Source organism: Pygoscelis adeliae, unplaced genomic scaffold (assembly GCF_000699105.1).
Source record: "Pygoscelis adeliae isolate BGI_AS28 unplaced genomic scaffold, ASM69910v1 Scaffold157, whole genome shotgun sequence".
Taxonomy (NCBI): Eukaryota; Metazoa; Chordata; class Aves; order Sphenisciformes; family Spheniscidae; genus Pygoscelis; species Pygoscelis adeliae.
Window position 1 is genome coordinate 2,364,116 of NW_008825107.1, and position 20,532 is coordinate 2,384,647.

At 39.8% G+C, this 20,532-nt stretch overlaps 1 protein-coding gene across 1 annotated transcript in view; it reads right to left on the reverse strand.

Annotated features, from left to right (window-relative positions):
• Window positions 1-20,532, reverse strand: part of ARHGAP10 (Rho GTPase activating protein 10) — a 129,258-nt gene that overhangs the window by 17,551 nt on the left and 91,175 nt on the right. Inside the window, exon 20 of the mRNA XM_009327511.1 lies at window positions 6,401-6,563. Within this exon, the coding sequence (XP_009325786.1) occupies window positions 6,401-6,563 (163 nt within the window). The remainder of the gene's footprint in view (window positions 1-6,400; window positions 6,564-20,532) is intronic.

Genomic DNA, 20,532 nt, shown 5'->3' on the forward strand with positions numbered 1-20,532 from the left:
GGGAGAGGGGGGAAGAAGGAAAAAAAGAAACTTTAGCTCATCATAGTGGTTGCATCCACATCTCTCCCTGCTCTGAGCACACATACTGCTTACCCTGTGCTGCTGTCAGGCCCAGCTGCCTAGCCCGCTGGAAGACAAGGAGACGGCAAAGTCTGTTTTGTATGAACCACATGACTAAGTTATATTATGCCTGTTCCAAAGGAGCTGCAAAATGAGGGCTATTGCTCCGCTTGCATAACGAAAGGGTACGAAAAGAAGTGCCTGCTCCACTAAACCCGGCTCTCAAAACTGCTGAGTCACCGAAGAGGTGGCAGCTGAAACAAAAAACAAACTGCAAAATAAGCACAACGAGCAAAGAGCAGTGCTACATACCTGGACTGTGCCTTCTGCAGCTGTTAAAGCATCTTTTATTAAAATAAGATGATGACATTATATATTATAAAAAGTTTTCAAGACACTGAAACTGAAGTCGCACATCATTTATGTAAAATTGCAAATTCACACCACTGCCAGAAAGTACAAAAAGAAACTATTCCAATTTTAAGGAGACTACAGATGCAGTCTACTGATGTAGATCTAACAAGGCTGACGGGAATTCATTCAGCAGTCAAACAAAATTAATAACTATCACCAAGTCTTCTGTTACGTGTAGAACACCACTATTTCTGCCCTCCCTTGCCATCTGATGGCTCTTTTACCATCAGTTTGCTCACCGGGAATTTCAACAGCCTTAGATTTCATGAAGAATGATTAGCTTCTTCCCAGCCTGGTCACAAAGACCCTGAAAGGACTCAGGATGCTGCGCAGCAGGGCTCTCATCACCATTTTGAAAGCCTCTGTGGGTAATAAAAACCTAAAATCGATGCCCATAGTGTAGCACGTATACACCGTTGAGCTGGGTAACAGAATATTTTAGTGTCAGGAGAACCAGTAAAGAAGAACTGCAAAAGACATGAAAGAAAGACTGGATTATTTCCTCTGCCACTGGTCCCTTGCATATTCCTGAAAAGCCATTTACAGTGGTGCTTCTATTTCTCCTCTGGGTTTTGAGTACCTTCAGTATTTGGACAGTCAGGACTGTCTCTTACATGCTCCTACAGCAGCATCCAAGGGGGGATGCAGTTTGAAAACTATGAATCTTACTATTCTGAGCCCAGAAATGTAACTGCTTTAACAACCCCCACTCAATATACACACTCAGTGAAGAGGTTTGGGTTCAGGATGCTTTCCATCCCCTCCAGTTGCAAAATCCCAAAGGCTTAGAGAGGGACAGAGGAGGTCGCAAGGTAAACACATACTCAGTATCATCATCTTGAGGAAGGCTACCCCACGTCCTGCACCATGACTCCATCCAGAATAACCATCAGGAGTCACCATGTTCCAGCTCCCTAGGAAACCCAGAGACCCTGTAAGTCTCAGATCCCAAAAATGAACTCTGCAGCTGAGGAACAAGACATTAGTTTTCATTATATGAATGAAGAAGAGGTCATGCAGATAATGTAGGGGACTTCCAACCAAAAAGAAAGGCTGACCCAATTCTCAAAACCCAGCACTGTGAGGGGTAAATCTCTAAGCTATGTAGATAAGCCCTGGCATAGGGCATTGTACTGTAAGCACAAATAGATCTCATGACAACAATGGGCCAGTTACAGTAACAAATCTTTCCTTAGCAGAAAAAGATCCTCAGAAAGATTGATTACAACACATACCGAGTCCAGGGAATACCAAGTGTTCAGCTTTTTTGGTTCATTCTGAGGTCAAGTGAAAACAGACATAAGGCAGTCCACAGTGTTTTAGGACATGACTTGTAATCCACCTTTCAACGAATCAGTCATCGCGATAAGGGAAACCTATGCTAATCCATCAGAGGTGAGCTGCCATTATAGCCAGCACTCCGGGAAGGCTGAATAAGACAGACCTCTTATCAATAAATGGTTTTGGCCCACTGGGAAGTCAGTGAAGAGCTTGATGAACACCACCATCCTGATTACTGAAGGTCAAGATGAGGGAAACTAGTCCATACTCTGAAATTCTGAGATTATTGCAGGTAGCCCGAGTTTGTGAATTAAGACAAATCAATATTCTCAAGACCAGTATTAGGCAGTATCTCCTTTCCCTCTAAGACAATAGGACGTAGCTGCCTTATGACCCCTTCTGCTAGCATTAGAGGAAATCGGCTCTACAGCTGCAGGGAAGGACCTCTCGTCAAAGCAGCACCTCAGAAAAAAGAACAGTTAGTGATGTGAGCACGCAGACACATAAAAGACCAGGCATGGGAACAAGAAAGTCCAATACCTAACCCACATGTAAAAAGGTAACACCTCAGTCAGAAGGAGGTGCAGAAATTGGAAGGAGGAGATGGAAGTAGGGCATGCCCAAGCCTTACACAGATTCAGAAAATCAAAATGCATTGGGAACTGAGTGTGCGCAGGCCGTACAAGCAAAACAGAATAAGTAATATTTTCTCTGAAGAAAACCTGTGGCAGGACCTGGAACTTCAGGTGACCTACTTGTTAAACCCAAGGCACAACATGGCAAATATCACTGTATTTGTACATTCTACTTTACAAAATTTTACACTGGCAAACTCCTGAAACAGGGAATATTGCCTATTTTCCAGTATCTCAAACAGCAGAAGATACAAATCAAAGAAAGCTGCTAAAGAATGCCTATGTGGATAACTGCATTTCATCTAGAAGACACTGCTTACCTTCAGAACACCGGCTATGGTGGCAATCTGAATTAGAAGGAACATGCAATGAACTGGATGCGTCTAACACGGAAACTCTTTTTTTTTTTTTTCCCCCCATAACCAACTGTGGCTTTGAGGGAAACAATGAGCATTTTGAGAACATACTGCTGGTGAAACTATACCAACATCAGTCCCAAAACAATCTGAAACATGCTCTCCTTACAGAAACAGTAACCACCTGGAGCTCTGTCAGAGCAAAGTGGACTTTGACAGTGGTTCCAGTGGAACCTGAGGAAGATAGATGGCTGTACAATGTTAATTCTGTAGCTTGAGGGCAAGTATGTACGGACATTTAAAGCAGAGAGGGGAAAAAAAGAATGCAAATGCTTTGGTTAACATTAAACTGAGATTGCCGTTGCTGCTCTGCCTTAAAGGGAAAAAAATGCCCATACCAGTGAAGAGCACTACAAGGGAGGAGTACTCTATGCAGCTCACTACCATAATTACCAGTTTATGTCTGAAATTAGCTTGTGCTAAGCATCCTTGGATAGAAGGGATTTTCAAACAATACATGTTTATGACACGGTGCTCCATCAAGTAGAAAAGGTAATTTGTCCATCCTGGGCTATTTGGAGTTTGAATCCTGTGTCTCCATAAACTATTCTGTAACTTTGTGATTGACAGGAGAAAAAAAGCTCTCTATGTTCTACCATAGAGTGTATGTAAAAATAAAATGTATTTATTTTTAGTATTTGGCTCTAGATGGAAGTGTGAAGTTAAAAATATCTTCAGGAAAAAGGTTGAAAAAAGTTTAGGGTGCAAGATAATCTTAGAACAACAAACTTGGGTCTCCACTGAGAACCACCCCTGCTGTGGGCAGTAAGAGCCAACCATCACCCAACTCTCTACTCACCCCTACAGCAGTACATGACAACACAGGGCATATGTCTGATCCATACAGAGCTTTCAAAGAAAATCTAGCATCAGGCAGACACACACTTATAGACATGAAAACCAACAGCTTAGCAGGGCTTCAAAATGGCACATATGTGAAACATCACCTTCCAGTTACACCGTATGCATAGTACATCTTTAAATACTGACATGACAATTGAGCAGTCAGGGCTCTGTGAGACATTTCAAATCGGTGGTATAGCCCTTGCTCTCTTAGCTTCTTTCACCACTCTGGCCATGCAGTCCCCTCCTAGTGCCAGCCAGCAGGTGAGGGTATATTTGCCTTCATTTGGTGCTCCTCTCACCATGCTGGAAGCTGTAGCTCCTTTTGTTTTTAAAGGTGGGACAAGGAAAGGGCACGCATCACAAAAAACTCTGCCAGGAAACATGGTGACAACAGCTATCATTCAGGAAAAAACAAGCTTTTCCTTTCTTGAAAACAAATACCACAAAAAGTATTCTTGCTATCCATCACGTGTTCTTGCTTAAAGCAAACTACTGATATAAACCAACCTTGGAATACCTGACATATCTTGACCTGCAATGCAACATCCCTCCCCTGGGGAAACAATGCAACCAACTCCTCTACCACAAAGAAGTCACCGTCACCTTGTTGACTACATAACTCCATAGTGATCGATCTCTTACAAGTAACACCCATGTGTTATAAACATCAGCAGAAACTTGAGTAACCAGATCCTCTTGTATTTCCATCTCCCCTAGACTCAGTATGGTATTTACGGTAGCTCAGTGAAGACCTGCAATACCATTTTAGAGAGGATACTGAGACTTTAAGAATTGTTTTTGTTCCAATTTGGCACAAAATGCAAAACATTTTGAAATCCTGCACAAACAGAAAGGATTGTTCTCCACCTAATTCTGGAATAGTCCAATTTATGAGAATAGTCTACGACCAAAGCAGAGTTCAACAGCCAATGCTACATTTCCTGGAGCTGCGAGAGCTACCACAGCTACACAATGGCAAGTCAACCACCACCTTTCCCTGCCCACAGGACCCCGTGATGCACAACGACTGCCGAAGTCCACCAAGTACATTCTCCGTTGCTGACATCTACCTCAGCCATTAATACACTGGGGCTGTTTCAGGTTTTGGTTGGGGCGAGGGGGGGGGAGGGGTTAAGGCAAGGCCCTCTGAGTCACCAGAACTAGAAAGGGAAGAGAAGCCCATTTGGTGAGAAAATAGAGGAAAAAGAACGTACCATTCACAGACTACTCTCTATTACTGTCCAGGCTTGTTACCGAGGTAGCTCTTAAGCAAACTTCACAGATGGGTGAGTGGAAGAAAAACTGCTTTTGACAAATAATCTAGATGCACATACCATGCACTTTTTTTTTTCCCTTCCAAACAGAACTGTTTAAGTACTGTTTCTAACTGAGCACAAAACCTCAAGGCATCGAAGTTTCCAAAACAGCAGTACAGTAGAATTTTTAATGAAAATTAACAAATGCAAAAAATGCAGTGTTCCTTCAAACACCTGAAGTTCCTGAACCCTCTGGATAAAACCGACACTTCCTTCTTTTATTCTCTGAAGTGACATTATCAATGTTCCGCTAACCCTATGTTCCTTAATCAGCTATGCTTGCTTTCATAGACATTCTAGTTTTATACCATACACAGCCTGTTTTCTACACATGCACCTGTTTCCATCAAATACAACTTATTGTTAATCCTACCCACTACTAGTGGATATTACAAGAGGATAAGGAAAGAGTAACTTCAGTCCTCTACGGAAGAAATGACATTTATGTAAAATACCTATAAATCTGGAATTCTTTCAATACATGAGAGAAAATATTGTTCTAGCTAATAAGTACTCTAATCAGCAGTTAATTATTTGTGTGTGCATATAAACTCATCATATGGCTATCTATATATTCTCATGTGTTACATACACCTACACGTATAATTTTACACACTTGCTTCATCAGCAGAACAGGCTACTCAGAATACCATTATGGAAAATATTTGTATCAAATCTTTTCTCCAGACCTGCTCCTTCCATCTTCTTGGCACTGAAGGCTGGAAAACTTTGTCTTGATATGTTAAAGTTTGTATGAATAGCAAACCAGAGAATTCAATTCCAGTTCAACTTCTGATTTAAAAAACAAGTTATGTTCAGCTTTTTGTGTATCAAACCTGAATATGTATTACAGAGATAGGACTAACATTGTAATATCAATTTTTGCTAAACTGAAGTCACGCTCACAAACTGAAGATCTACAGAGTCTATTGAAAGTGACAGACTGCACTTTCATTGGAAAACAGGCATTTAATTTGTTAAGAAGAGGTTAACAGTGATAATGTTCTCAGACAACAGCATCTGAGCACACACCCATTACAGTATATTTATCCAAACTCAAAACACTAATAGTGTTAAGCTACACTTAGAGGCAGGGCTGTCTTGAAATAAAACCAGGGTAATACATCACACAGAAAATAACTCACATATTCAATGCCTAAATAAAAAAAAATTTAAAATTTCATAACAGGTTACAGTAAAAGGCACTAGGTTTCTGTAGAAAAAGAACATTTCTTTCCTACAAACATTCAAGTAGCCTCTAAGCTCCACCACAACGTATAACCACATACCTTTTTGCAGCAGAAGAAAACAAACACAATTATATGTAATTTCTAAAAATCACTCACTTGCCACCAAACTGAACAGGGAAATGTGCTTCATGTGCACAATCATACTAGTGGAAAAATTGTTACTTAATATTCAGGTTACTTACAGATTTGTTGTCCAGCCTGCAAGATCTCCGCTGTCCATAATAAGGTGATTTCCGTCCAGGAGCCCGGAGGGGCTACTAGAGAAGGCAGGTGTTGGAGACTGGGAAGAAAGAGAATCCATGCTCCCAGTTGGGGTGTCTTCTCTGGGAGAGCTGTGACTGTCAGCTAGAAAAGAGAGCACAAGTTAGAAGGATACTAAAAGAACATTCTCATGAGCCAAAGAAGCTGCTTTGGTAACATGTCCTGAAATACATACAAGAAGAAACCTTACTGTCCCATCTCGACAGGATATTTTGGAGGACAAACGATCCCCCAGCATTTCCCCAAAAGGCACCATTGCACAATTTCCCCCATCATTATCACCAGGCTACCTTCACAACACAACATATTCCCGGTCCCCTTTTCAACATGTGTTTTATGTGGATGAAATGCTAGATTTTGGGGGGTTGTTTTTGGACAAATGCGTCACCCGAGATAACAAAATACTTTAGGCTATACACATTTGCGTGTGTCTCCAAAAACACAGTCTCTAAAAATAATTTAATACACATTTGAGGAAATGATTGCTCTCACGTGCCATAAGCAGAATCCTATCAAACGTGAAACAATGAAATTTAAAAAGGTGAAAAATAAGCAGGAGATCTCTAACAAACACGCAATACCCAAGAACGTTACTTTTATTACCCCTTTTTAACAGCGTTACTTTTAAGAGAACTCATTGTATTCTGGTCTACTATTTGTTTTCATAGGCTACTCTTAGAATATCACTCAGGAGGCAACACATTCAGAAATAATTGCTTAAGAAAACATTAAAGGAACACCATTCATATCCCATGGACAGCAAGAAAAAGTTACCAAAGTGTCACAGCACTCACTGCAAATCATCTGACACATCTAGCCAAACAGCATGGTCTTCCCTGAAAAGCTAACCTTCACCTACAGAGCTTTTCCTTTTTAATTTTTTATTTAAACATCAGCTGTACATTTTATAAATTGTAAAGGAGGAGTATGAAACAAGGACAATTGCAAACATTAAAGTGTCCAGCACAGCTAAGCCCACAGTCTCAAATGGGGCCTGTGGCTGTTTTCAGAATATTAATATTTAACAGTAATAAGGGTCACTTCCAGCCACCCTCCACAAGGCTCCCCACATCCTTTCCTTTCCTCCTCTGTCCATCCTACTCCCACTAGCACCCATGAACGTGGCCCACAGCCCTGCTAAATCACATCACAAAAGTCCCTCTAGAGTGCATCAGATACCACTGACACCACAGTCTTGGTAAAAGAGTTCTGCTCCTCCAGGACCAAAAGCTTTGCGGGGAAAAAAATGAACAAACCAAGTGCTAACACAGCATCACAATAACGTGATGAAAAACTGTTAAAATATTGTGCTTGCTTGACGAGCTGTATCTCTTATATACAGTACTATACAAGACAAAGTATTAGATCCGCACAGCGAACAACTGAGCTTAATTCTACTCCATCAAGCTAAGCAGTACTGTTGCAGTGATGTCTTTCATTTATTTTTTTTCTTAATTAATTAAAAATGCAACAACAATGAAACGTGGACAATGAAAAGCCACCTTCGCTGGATAAAATCCTTCTCACAACTTTATTACTGCCTCAACCAGTTCAATTCCTTCTGCTTCAAAAGCAGAAAGCTAACAAAGCACTCGCCCGCTTCCCCAGCCGTCTTGTCCTTACCCCCTCCCAGCAACTCTCAGAGAACAGCTTCCCTAGAGAGTAAAATGACATACAACTAAAAACACCGAAATGATAAAAGTGATCATCTGGAAATTTCTCCCTAAAGCAGCTGCTAATTTAAGGATCTAAATTAGCCTGTAGTAACAAACTATGATAAGCTCTGAGGAGGAGAACGTTAACCTGGGAAAGTGAGTCACTCGCACTCCAGCCCAATCCTGCTCGCCTCACACCTCCTTGCTGCACCCAGGCCAGAATGCTGCCGCTCACGTTTACATGACATGACATGAAACCGTAGGAGTGTCAGGTAAAAACTAATTAATTACATCTCATTTGCAGACGTATGTGTCACAATGATAAAAATCTGAGATTAGACAGTAATACTGCAATTTTACTTTGTAAAGAAACTGAATTCCTTAAAACTAAATAGACTTAAGTCCTTTTAATTCATCACAATTTCTTTTCGAAGTAGTAGTATTAATGCAACCCAGATTATCAAACTACAACATTACTAGAACAGCAGTAGAAAGGAATATTAATCTGTTCTTTTATATTACAAATATGACCAACTCACCACACCTTCCTACAGAAAGCAGAGGTTTTTCTGTTGAATTGTTTCTCAGAGCACATAGAAAAAGTAAAAAAATACTAAACACTTCAGTCATGCACAGCAGAGTCTACATTGGAGACTGCAGTATACAAGCAATTACATTTGACATTATCATAAATGAAACTGTGTATTAAATCTTTCCTCAAATTTTCTTCGTCCTTCCCTTCCTTCCTGAGGCAGTGTTTTTTCCCAGTCAACACTGTATTGCAGTCTCAAGAATAAGATTGGGTTTTGAACGCTAAAAACAAATCAGGTATTTAAACAGGAAAACGCCTGCTAAATTCTATTGGATCAAGTGAACACCCTCTAAAAACACGTTCAAAGATACTTTACATTTCTGATGTTTCCAATGACCTGTTTCTGTAAAGTAAAACAATACCTTTATTCAGGAAAAGGCAATTCTGTATAACTGTAGAAACAGATGACTAATGACTATCTAGCACATTTTCATGATTAAAAACAATATATGCTCAAAACCTAAGCCTTTGAAATATAGCATCATTGCTTGAATTTCAGGAGTACAAAGATTTCACCCTGTATGTCGGTGACAAAAAGTTCTGCTAACTTCAGAAATTATAGTAACTCCTGTACATGGCAGAAGCCATAGAATTTTATCTAGTTCTCTGTCTAAGCTTAATAACCTGCTTTTGATTAATGCCCATCCCATGTTGGGCCAAACTGTATCTTCCAAAGAGTCTTTGTCTGAAGACATCAGCAGATCATAAAGGTAATGGAGAATCAATTGGCTGCTAGTTATCATACTCACTGATTAACGCATGTACCTTCACTTTGTTAGGCTTTATTTTCAGGCATGACCCATGTAATGTGCATTGCTAATAATTATAGTATCTCTCACATCCGTTTTTTGTGCTGTGTGAAGGTATATAAACTATCTCCTTCATAAGTTTAACACTAGATCTCTTACTGTAAGGGATTTTGCAGTTTTGGAATCATGTACCTGTTTTATAAACCTGTTACAATTTCCCAGAATTCTTTCTGAAGAGCGTACATCAGATCTGAATTCATGATTTTTTGTTGTGGTCCCACGAGTGCCACGTTGAGCGTTAATTCCACCACTTACTCCTACTCATCAATCCCCTGTTTGTACATGCAAGGCCGGCACTTTTTTGCCATGGCTTTAAATTAATAGTTTATGATGAGCTGATTGCCCACTGTGACTAACAGACTTTGTTAAGTCACCATTTTCAAGGATGTAGTCCTCCATTCTGTAGCTACAGGCTACATTTTTCCTCCAAAATCTGTAAATTTATTTCTCAATACAACCAAGCTTATTTTGTTTGAATGGGTGCAGCTTAGCACGACCACAACTCCTACGTAACTGCCATTGTCATTATTTGCAATTCCTCCTAACTTTGTCCCATATGTAAATATATCATTAAGGATTTGTATTTACCTTTCTAAATACTGCTACTACATTGGCGTTCCTCCAGTTTCTTCAAACTTCTTCAGCATGCTACAAGATGTTTTAAGAATTAACATTGCCAAGCCATACAACCCCATGACCAGAGAACTTTTTTAGGACAAGTTAGATGGCTTCACATTATTCAAAATGTTCACCTTGCAACAGGTCTACCTGTGAAGATTTCTGCTTGATTCTGCTGATTATAAATCCCACATCGATTTTCATAGCTAAGTTCTTTTTAACAATTCTTCAAAACTTGTAACATATATTGACTGCTAGCTATTTTCTCTTCCCCCCGCCCCCACCCTACCCTTTTCCTGTATTTTGCTGTGTGGAGCAAGTAAAGATCCTAAGCTGCTGGAGATTAAAAAGCCTTTAAAGTTTTGACATGGTTTGTTTGTTAAAGAGTGCGTTAAGGACATTGCTGGAATTGAATCCGCTTTATGGTTTTCATTTTACCTCGGAATTCAGGGGCTCCCTAATATTGATAGTCTAATATTTTTACTGTTTCTCTCCTCTCACTCCTCTTTACCTCCAACATTGTTCTCCAGTGAGTAGCATTGTCAGGTTTCCCACTTCTATGAAAAGGCTGGCTGCCACATTGGACTGACAGGTCCTTTTGAAGAGGAGCTCCCGAAACTTCCTATTCTTCTTTTCTACCACTTGAATTCTAATGAGCTCTTACACTACAAAATAGGGAAGACGTGATTTCTTTTAAAGCTCATTTAAATCATTCTTTGAGCATACAGTTTGGTGTTCTTGGTGTCTCCATTTTCTCTCCCTAAAAATGTCAATCCCCCTCCCTTTTCTCTCCCATTACACTCTTATCTTAGGGTACCAAAGAGTGCCAGAACAGATGAAATACATGAGGGTTCTCAGTATAAAAGCAGTAAGTCTGTATGACGTCTCATAAATTTTTGTCAATACTTCAGCCATCAACTTTTCTTTACACTTGTGGGAAGCCTCTGGCTGCCTTCGGCCTTCAGCTTGGCCATCTTTCTAGAGTTGCCACCAAGCCGCTTCTATGATTCATCTCCTCATCCTACGCAAATAGGTGTAAGAACCAGTTTTACTCTCTAACGGAGTTAAAACTTGTTTCACATTCTCACCACCTTTTGCATACTATTTAATTTTTTTGACTGCTCAGATCCTTTTAAACTGTCATCTAAATTATCTTCTTGTTTCACTGTTCTAATCACAACACTCATCCAAGCCTTGGAGCTTTCAGTGCGCCTCTGCAACAGATACCCGTGCTTTGCCTTTACAACTGTTCATAGTTCAGACCAGCCCTATCTAGAAAATAAGATAGCTTAGGTTGATCCTAACCATTTACTGGTTGTGTCTAGCTGGTACTACTTACCATTCGGTTTCTAACGCAAATATCCTTCCTCCTTCCCCCTCTCCTTGCCTCGTGTCACCCTTTCTCATAATGAAGAATTCCCACAAGGTAAAAAAGTACCTATATAGACTAAGACTTACCTCATCTAGCTTCTCTCTAGCAAATATGTAACCCTCAATTCCTTTTCCTTTTTGTCTGGATGAGCCTCAGATAGTAAAGGCTCTCAGACCCTCCATACCAGAAATCTGAACACAGCTTCTACCTAACTGAGCATGACATGCCTCCCGGTTGCCTTTTTTTCTCCTTTTTCCATCTGGCTAGTCTAAGAATATTTTTTGTTGGCATCCAAAGTTGAAAAAAAATGAACTACTTTGGCAGTGTCAATAATCAGATCCTTACTTTACTCCAAGAATTCTAAATAAGAAAAAACATTTGTAATAAAAACAACAAAAACCAGAGAGCTAACACTATCGGTTACTTGCTTGAGTGACAGAGTTTTCTTCCAACTTAAGCTGAAGTAAACTAAAGAATTACATACTTTACTATTAAAAGAAAGACTAATCTTTAACATCAACATTACAACCGTCTATAGTTTAAGGGTAGCCAGAAGATGAAAACAGTTTATGAAAGTGAATGTTTCTGGAGTAAATGAGGAATATATGACAGTTTCTACTGAGACACACAGAGTGGGCAGAACAGAACTGTCGTATATGTTTTAAGTGCTCGTCGGATACACAAAGCATGGCAAAATAAGAGGATAAAAGACATGTCTTATTCCACTTCGACACTGTCACACAGGTCTAGTTGTTGACAAGGGGCGATGGGGAGAATTACTGAGGAGATTAAATTAAAGATGCTGAAAAATCCCTATTACCACCTTTGTCTGACATTTTCTGCATTACGAGATGGGGAAGCAGCAGCTGCACTGCTGTGCAGCCACCCATCCCCCCCATCAGCATCACAGCTGCATCCAGCTCCGAGATAACAAACATTCATTCACCATAAACAGCTAACTTCCCACAATAATACAGAAGTTCAACCAAGTAGAAAGTAGCTTTGCTCTTATGTTAATTTGTAGGTATGTACTATGTTTTCATTTTAATAGGAATCTCATAGATAAGGGATAGAAAAGAAATACGAGTATCATAAATATCCCCTGCCAAGCGACAACTTAGTTCCATGTGCTAGAGCTTCAGCATCCACAGAAAACAGGCATGACAAACATAACTGAAGGTAAGTTGTTTCACACAGTTAACAAAACTTTAAGTGATCCCATGATACGAAGTACCAATCATTCCGGAAAGGATTCAGCCATTCCTGGAAAGCTAGAAGTAACTCTAGTGGAGAAAGCTTTATGTGACATCAGAGTGATCAGAGGACTCTGCAATCAAGAACGGCCTTTTCTAGATGCAGGGCTGCACCCTTTGTTCACTACTTGCAGTACAAATCATCCTGTGATAATTACACCAAGCACCATGTGAACTCAGACATCCTTCTACTTCTTCAAATTTTTAAAGTTTTCTGAATTAATGAAGTAATCTGTTTGAGTAAATTAAGAAACTGTGCAGTTTTGTTTATCACGCCACTGAAACTGGTCAACAGAATTGTTTACTACTCACCTCCAGACTACAGAAATTGTGCTATTTAAACATGTAAGTTTCCAAACTAAGGTGAAATCACATAAAAGCAAGCTAATAACGATCTATTATTTGGTTAAAAATAATCATAGAGAATGCTAAAACTAAACAAGAGAGTTATTTCACTGTTCCCGAATAATGGGTACTTTGGAGGTCAGATTCCTGTAAACACTCAGAAAAATAGCTTTATATTACCGCATTTCATTATCAAAAAGTATCCATTATCCTCATTATGTAGCAAATCCTATACACCGCAGTACTGCCTTAGTATGCAGTTAGTTCTTACATAAATTTAGACATCATAGACTCATACGCCCTAAAACCAATAGAGCTTTCATGGAGCAAATGGACAGCAGACAGCCCACATATTCATCAGTTTCATCTTTCAAAACACACGCAGTAAGAGTTAGATCTCTATGCCAGCTATTTTTTTCTCTCAGACAAAATAATTAACACAACTATTAGAGTCGACTACAGTTTTTTCCTAGATAAAGACCAACTTTGATATATTTTTCAAATGCGTGCATGTACAAGCGTGTGTATCTTAGGCACAAAGTAGCTTTCCTGTAGAAAGACTGTTTTTCCCAACTCCATAATGATTCAGATACGTCGGAAAAAGGAGGAAGCTGCACTACACAGAATTTGCCTCAAGACTGGCTGATGCAACTCAAGAATTGTAGCCAGAAAGGTGGGTGTCTGAGTTGGGGCTAGGAAAGGGAAAGAAATGTGCTCATCTGCAAGTTACTTAGGGGCAAGTGGGATTTTGGGACCATGTCCCTGCCCTCCTCCTTTTGATACTTTTTTATTTCTAAAATGCAAAGTTCAATTTTAAACAAGCATCTTTCTAGACATACACTTAACCTGTAATAGCAAGCAATTATTTCAGTAAGTATCTCCCTCACCGCAGGTCCTCTCTCAAAATTCAGGAGAAATATTGCTTGGATTACTTCTTTACGTCAATAAAATCCCAAAGACACATAGAATTGTAGGCAAGCCTTTCGCTGAGCAAGCTAAAACTAAAATGGGTAAAGAATTCCAATTTATTCCTCAAGCTGTGGAAAACCAGTTCAAAACAGAGTCATGGACACAAGGTTGGCGTGTTCATTTATATCGCATAATTCAATTTTGAAACACAACAGAAATCAGATACAAGCATGCAGAGGGGTTCCTCTTTTGATTTGTGTATACTATGATAACAAGAGCAGTATCTAAACTCAAAGATTACTCATGTTTTACCAGAGCTTGCTTGGCAGGAAACCACATACAACCTCCAGCCTTACCAGGCTGGCCAGATGCCACACATTAATTTCATGGCTGAAAAATGCAGTGATGAACTGAAGCTACTTTCTGAAAACTCTGACAAATAGTAAGATAAATGGATTGCCCCACAGCTTTCATAATTTTTTGGTAGCGCTGAGTGTTTTGGGTTTCCGTAAGTCCAGGCAACAGTTACCTATGGTCCAGACCTGTATTGAAACCTACCAACGGAACAGCTCTAGTCTAATGAATGAGAACTGTGAAAAACCAAAGCAGATCAAAAAAGGGGTACAATGCTATAATCAGGGCTAAAAGTTCCCTAATTCAGCAGCACTTCTTAAATGGCATCAAAAACTCCAAAGTCCATTAAAATATTCTTCCGTGTTTCCTCCTCTTTTCTGTTGTGTTGGCAATTCAGCCACTGATCAGCTGGAAAAGGTCTCTGTAAGGGTCCTTCCACCCCCAAAAGCTAAGGTCTTCAAAAATTCTTTTCCCGAGCTGTCAAACAGAGATAATATCATGCTGCTGTCTCCTCTTCTCTTGCTATTTAGCTTACTTCACTTGCAATAACTTCCCATTAAAAGGAGAAGTTTATTACCAGTAATTCCACAACCCATGGTGGTACTTGGATAATGACAAAGACTAACTTCTCTCACATTGTATATGTGACAGGTCTCTCATAAGACAGCCACTCAAACATTTTCAGTATGCTGCTGACACTTGGCTCTGCCTCCTTCCTCATTTTGTTCGCCTTTCTCCTTTTGCCATAACAGTGACTTCAGTGTAGGGATGGATGAAGCAGCGTGCCTATGGCTTATTAAAAAGACAACTGAAAACAAGCTAAGCAGCCCTTAAGGAAGTTTTATCAGCTGTTTTAACTGAACATCCAGGTGACACATTTGTTGAGGAACCTCCTAATCTCCCAGCTGATGATTTAAAAGGCAGCAATTAGGAAGACAGATTTTGCTACCTCAATGTAGTTAGGTCAACATTTTCTTCCGTGCCTGGATTCTTCTACCACTATCCATTCCTCTGACACTCTGGGGTTAGATGTCTGCATGAGTTTGTTTGTTGTTTTTTTTTTTGGGGGGGGGGGGGGGGTGGGTTGGGCGAGGTTGTTTTACACATCTGGCAAGGGCTCAGGTTAGGACTCAGCTGCACTGTGGAAGGGAGGCTGTGGAAATGGATGAAGGAGGCTAGGCAGCACACAGGCAGCACCAAGCAGTGTTAACGGCCAGGGAGACAGAAGAAGTGAGCACACTCATGACCAGTGAATTTGCACCCCCGTTACAGAACAACAGAAACCCACTTGCTCAGAGGGATACCAAACTTACGAGGTATCATGCATCTTCTTGCTTGCAGATTCCCACTAACATGGTCTCGGAGGCTAATTCACTTGGCCCCAGTCAAGCAGCCTTAGATGAGACTGCAATCCTAGCCAAGCTAGTCCCACCACTATTACTTCTCCATATCTCCTAAGTACTCCTTCAATCTCCCTGTTGGTTCAGCAAGTTGCAAGTACAGTTGGGAAGGAAAGAAGTGATAGTAAGGTAATTCATCTTGCACTAAGTGCAACTTTCAAAAGAAGAAAACAGAAAATAAATGGGAAAAAGAAGACCAAATATGACAAAGAATTCCAGAAGCCAACAGAAGAACAAGAATACATTTTTTTCTGACCGAATGAAAAACACTGACAGAGTGGGAGCAAAACAAGAAGAGGAATCATTTTTTCTAACTTGTGTATCAGCCTTTCAGAAAGTTCACCACCTCCCCGCTCCAAGATCTTCTCTCCTATCCTTGTCACCAGTGAAGGGAAGCAAGAGCACCCTGTGTGAGGAAACACCTTATTCAGTGAAACGCACACTCTCATCCATAGGAAACTGACTGAAGAGCTGAACAGCTTCAAGTCTTCGTTCTACTTATACTCTTGTGTGCTGGGTGAGAGCATTTACTTTCAACCAACAGAGGTTGGCCAGGGCACAGCTGGCATGTAGCAAAGATACGTCAGTGACTTCCATGCCTGGGGATTAATGGCCTTTAGCATGCCAAATTGGCCTTCTTACAGTATTATGTGCCCTTGCATGTCTGTGTGCAGAAGGTAGAGAATTAGAGAGATGAAGAATTATTACAGGAGATCAGAGATTTTTAATAATGCCTGGCCTCAAGGAAAGACTGACCCTTTCTCCTGAACTCCCCATTCCTTCTTTAAATTCAGATTTGAGTTTTAAGTCTATTCAAATTCACTTTCACTACATCTGATCCGTCTGTGTGCACATGTGGATGTGTTTACTTTGAACACTTCTACAGCCTCTGGATTTCATATACTGAAAGCAGACAAGCACTGGCTGTGATACTAAGGCAATTCTCACACCAACCATGAAGATTTGACACACATCATTTGAAAAGAAATAAAAGTTAAGAGATGTTTACTACATTATGACAGTTACATTTGATTTCAGATAACTGTGCAGCAAGTAGGCTGTAGCAAGTAGATTACTCACAGGTATAACAATGGCCAGACAATGTATATTGTGTATACAAAGCATGGACCAAAATTATTCCATACCTCCAAGAAAATAAGTGCCTTCTATGGACCCAAAGCTTTCCAAGCAGAAGTTGATTATCTGATAGGAAACTGGGACCCTATGCATACCCATTATTACCTAAGAAAAAGCTTCACCTTTACTGGCAGTAGCTCAAAAAGACTTTTACTTTGTATAGCACTCATCCTACTCAGAGCCATCAAGTGGAAAAAGCTGTGATAGATCGCATAGAATTGCAGGAACTATTCTTGCAGCAAGGTGAAATACAAACTGTCTTAAATTCTACATGGCAAACAGCAATCATCCCCATCTTCCCCTCACAACTAATATTGGTGTACCTATTTTGTAACAGCATAGCTGTGTGTTCTGCTCAGCTGTTAACAATAGCTTTGTAAGCAAGTGTTGCAAGCCCTTATGGCTTTTTGATATGCCTATGTTGCTGCTTTTCCTTCCATTTCCCCTACTATGTGCCAGGTTACAGAAACACTTCCAAGCAGCAGATTCAGAAATAGAAAGAGTTCAAGGCCAGGTTTCACACCTGCAACCTTGCAGTTCTGGGCAGTTCTAGCTCCAAAGACCAGTCTCCTTATTATAAATCCAAGGCTTCCTCTAACATCCAGGTTTTATGTTCAGTAATTCCAAATGAAGTTTATGGTTTTTTACTTATTTGTTTGGGGCAGGAAGGGATGGGAGAAGGAGAGAGAGGGAATACTGCATGGAAGCTACGTAACCATTACATATATCACATTTTACTTTGATGAAGTAATTTAATTGAATGCCACAGTAGTTCATGCAAATTAATTTATCACCCTATTTAAGACACTGTCTCACTCTAATTCCCACCAAAAAAAAAAAAAGTCAAAAAGAGCTACTCCTATTCAACACTAACATACCATTCATACTTTGGCTTCCCTAAATACTTCAGAGGGTAATACAAGTTAGCACAAAGTTTTAAAGGGTTAAGTAGCAGTTCTAATTTTTATTTCTTTTAGAATTCTACACAAGAATCTGTTTTCTAAAGCACTGTAAATATAACATTTAGTTTACAGCAGCAGCAGCAAGCTATCGCAAACACCCCATATGCTTCCCGAGTTCCAGAGTGGGGGGGATAGGAGACAAATGCCTTAAAAACAAAACAAAGCAGCCCCCCATATGATACTAGTGTGCTATGTCCATGTATGTGCCAGTGAGAAGTGTTGACACCTAGAGGGTATTCAAATAGAATAAGGCATCGGCAAGCACTGTGGCTTAAGTAGTATATTTTGGTTTGTTTAGAAAATAAGTTGTTCTGTAGTTGGACAAATTGCCACGCAAGACCCATTTCTTGACTCCAGGTGTGATTTATGCAACTCATGCTGACTCTCTGTTCATCTTGGATGGACTGCATTATACTGCCTACCTTACACAGGACTTTTCTTGCCATGTTGCTCTAGTAGCCCTGCAAAATAGTTTAATACTCTCTTAGTCTCTGGCACAGAAAAGGATTAAACAAAACAAAACAAAAAACTGTTTATTTTGCTACAAGACAAGAAAAATATATAAAAATTAAAATAAAATTGGGAGGGAACAAAACCGTAACTCTGCATTGCCTTCGAGAAGAAATATAAACAGAGCTCTCTTCTGATATATACGGACTGTCCAAATGGGAAAGACCCAATGACATTTTTAGAAGAACAGCATAAACAACTCCCTGTTCTAGCTAACAGTCAGTCTCTCTCTGCATAGAGAGACAGAGGGAGAATGCAAAGTCGTTCGTACATAGCTGAGACTGTAAGCCACGGGAGTTTCTGCATTGCTACTTAATTCACTCTAAAATTCATTCAAAAAAGCTCTTTCCAGAAAAAGAAAAAAAAAACCCAAATCCCATGTCTTCATTTTAGAAGGCAAGAAAACTCTGGAAATGATCCTAATGTAAATCTCAGACAAATCTGCATTTTGCTTAAACAAGAACTTCAGGTTTAGGCCACGTATGAAAGTAGCTAAGAGTTCCCCATTAAGTCTAGTTCTACTTGAGACACTGAGATGTCGAAAAACTTCAGAGTGAAAATTTAGTAACTGGCTTACCACAGAGAAAAGAAGTTGAAAGAAAAACAGACAGTTATCATCTGTGACTTAAGTTTGTCTTTCAGGAAATGAAGATCCTTACAGTAGTAAATATAATACTTGAATTGTTTGCAAATAGGTTTAAACCTCTAATTGCCATGTACAAGGAAAATCTATGCACTATCAGAACTCAGCACAGCTAATTACTAGAAGGCAAAATAAAGATTTTTGTTAAACACAGCGTGTGTTCTTCAGCTATTATATCTATCAATATTTATGTCACTTACAGCCCTTCCTGGGTGGTTGCTGCATACATTTTGTGTGCAGTCAAGAAGCTTCCCGACTGCAAACGTGCTTTTAAAAAGAAAAGCTGGCCCGAACCCTGCATTTCCAATTCAAGCAGTGGATTCTGAAGCCTGTTAACTCCCTGGAGCAGCTGATAGTTAAAAGACTTGTTTCCGCTTTTCTAACAATTTCCTGGTTTGCATAACAATCCTAAAAGAAACACACTCAAGAAGTTTTCCAGCACAGAGAGATTTTGTCTCCAACATACTTCTAGTTTCAAGGCATAGAAAATGTTTATATATAATTACAATAACTTTAGAGATATATTTGTCTACAAATACATTACATATAAATATGTATCAGCTACTTGGTTTAAAACAAGATTATGATAATTTTGCCATATCCAGGAAATACAAAACACTGGCTTATGCCTGGTGCTTAACTCATGCCATTGTGAATAAAGAGGGGGGAGGGAAGGGGTTTAATGTTTAATTTCCTGTTAAAAACACACACAGGATAAAATCTTCCAAAGAGCAGTTATAAAACATGCATTTGTTAGCCAAGAAACTAGGTAAATATGGAATGAAGCCCAGGCTCACTTTTATTCCTTCCCCCCCCCCCCCCCCAAAGAAAAAAATAACTGAAGGCAACCAAACCTACAACAGCATGTTTGGAGGCACTGAGCTCTACTCAGTGACTAGACAATTAATCAGCCTGGCTGATTTATGCACCCTGTATCCACCGGGGTAGTTCCTCAGATAATGCAATGACGCAGTTGAGCTCAAGGTACTGTATTGCCATGCATACTTGCACAGGTGCCAAACAACCATTGTACCAACCACTGACTACCTTACTGACACAACTATCTGGCTAAACACAAATAAAATAAGCATTAACATGTAGTCGGGACCTACCAACAGCCAGTTTCTAGCAACAACACACTGAGCATACCACTACCTTCAGTAGTGGCTGGAGACACTACAGTGGATATTTTTTAGAAGTTACAAGGGGAAATATTATTTTCAGATCCCACTGAAACTCAGTGCCATCCACCCTGGAACTGTGACTTCACCTGCAGCAATTCAGCCTTCATCACAGTTCTACCATGCATAATGACATATTAGGTTGTTCTGCAATTCACCACACTAGAAGTCCCACACAAGTACCAAATTTCTTTTTGATATATAACAATTACAGCCTTTAACCATCTCAGTTCTTCTCTTTGTTAAGATGCCCAAATTAGACAAAAATATGGACTGTATTTAGGAGAACTTGAACATTTATAACAGTTTTCAA